The 889-nt window shown below is 54.1% G+C and overlaps 1 protein-coding gene across 5 annotated transcripts in view; it reads left to right on the top strand.

Moving 5' to 3' along the window:
* The first annotated feature begins 290 nt into the window (after positions 1 to 290).
* MEIS3 (Meis homeobox 3) overlaps positions 291 to 889 on the top strand; it is a 43,349-nt gene continuing 42,750 nt past the window's right edge. For all 5 annotated transcript variants that reach the window (XM_018556027.1, XM_018556029.1, XM_018556028.1 and 2 more), the window contains exon 1: positions 291 to 836. In XM_018556027.1, coding sequence (XP_018411529.1) covers positions 825 to 836 — 12 coding nt within the window. In that variant the 5' untranslated portion in view covers positions 291 to 824. The remainder of the gene's footprint in view (positions 837 to 889) is intronic.

Here is an 889-nt window from a genome sequence, read left to right as displayed (position 1 = left end):
ACCCTGAACTTTGCAGTAAAGATGTGTTAATGAAGGTTCCAAATGAATGAGACCTAATGGATCTTTAGCATTATCAGCAATCAAATGGTCAGCCGTGGCCTTTTGATGGCCCTAGGTGTGCAGGGGTTAATGACATCTGAGGACATGTTTGCCCTGCACTTTGCTGGATTGTGGCACAGCATGGGGAGGGGGCAGAGCACACAGCCCTGTGACTGGCCAAGCCAGGCAGTGCAGGAGTTAAAGGCCCTTCTATTTCCGGGTTTGCTCATTGCTCAGGGCTTGGAGAGGGAGGGAGAGAGAGAAGAGAGAGAGAGGAGCATCCCCCCATGTACTCTCCTTGCTACACACACAGCAAGAACTGAGCATCTTCCTACAGGAAGCCAGGAGAGGGTTTGCACCATGACTGTGTGACACACAGAGGAGACCCTCATAGGAGCTGCACTGCTGGCTGATCAATCACACATTGGAGTCAGCAGAGAAGGGAGATGCACAGGCTCTAGCTCCAGGAGACAAGGCTGCTGTTTGAGGGGTATCTGCCTGCACACCCCACCCACTGCTCCTTCAGATCATCAGTCATCTGGATTTTGACAGATCTCGCAACCTTGATGGACAGGCAAAAAGGAGCAGCTCTGAGATAGGCAGAGAGGAGAAGGGGGGTCTTGTCTCTCTCCATGCTCCTGTCTCCAGCACACCAGGTCCCACCTTATCCCCCAGCCCTGTGGACCCCTCTAGCCAGGAGCCGCCGCTGCCGCTATTGCTGCTAGCACCCTCACCTTCTATTGTCTCCAGCCAAAAAGGACAATCACAGGCGGATTGCACTCGGAATGGCACAAAGGGTAGGTCTTCCATTGTGACCGGGGCGGCCAGGCAGCTGCAGCTGCCTTTCATG

The sequence above is a fragment of the Nanorana parkeri genome, unplaced genomic scaffold (assembly GCF_000935625.1).
Source record: "Nanorana parkeri isolate BGI_ZX_2015 unplaced genomic scaffold, ASM93562v1 scaffold221, whole genome shotgun sequence".
NCBI lineage: Eukaryota > Metazoa > Chordata > Amphibia > Anura > Dicroglossidae > Nanorana > Nanorana parkeri.
The sequence above is the reverse complement of the archived record's forward strand: the minus strand, read 5'-3'. Positions and strand labels throughout refer to the sequence as shown.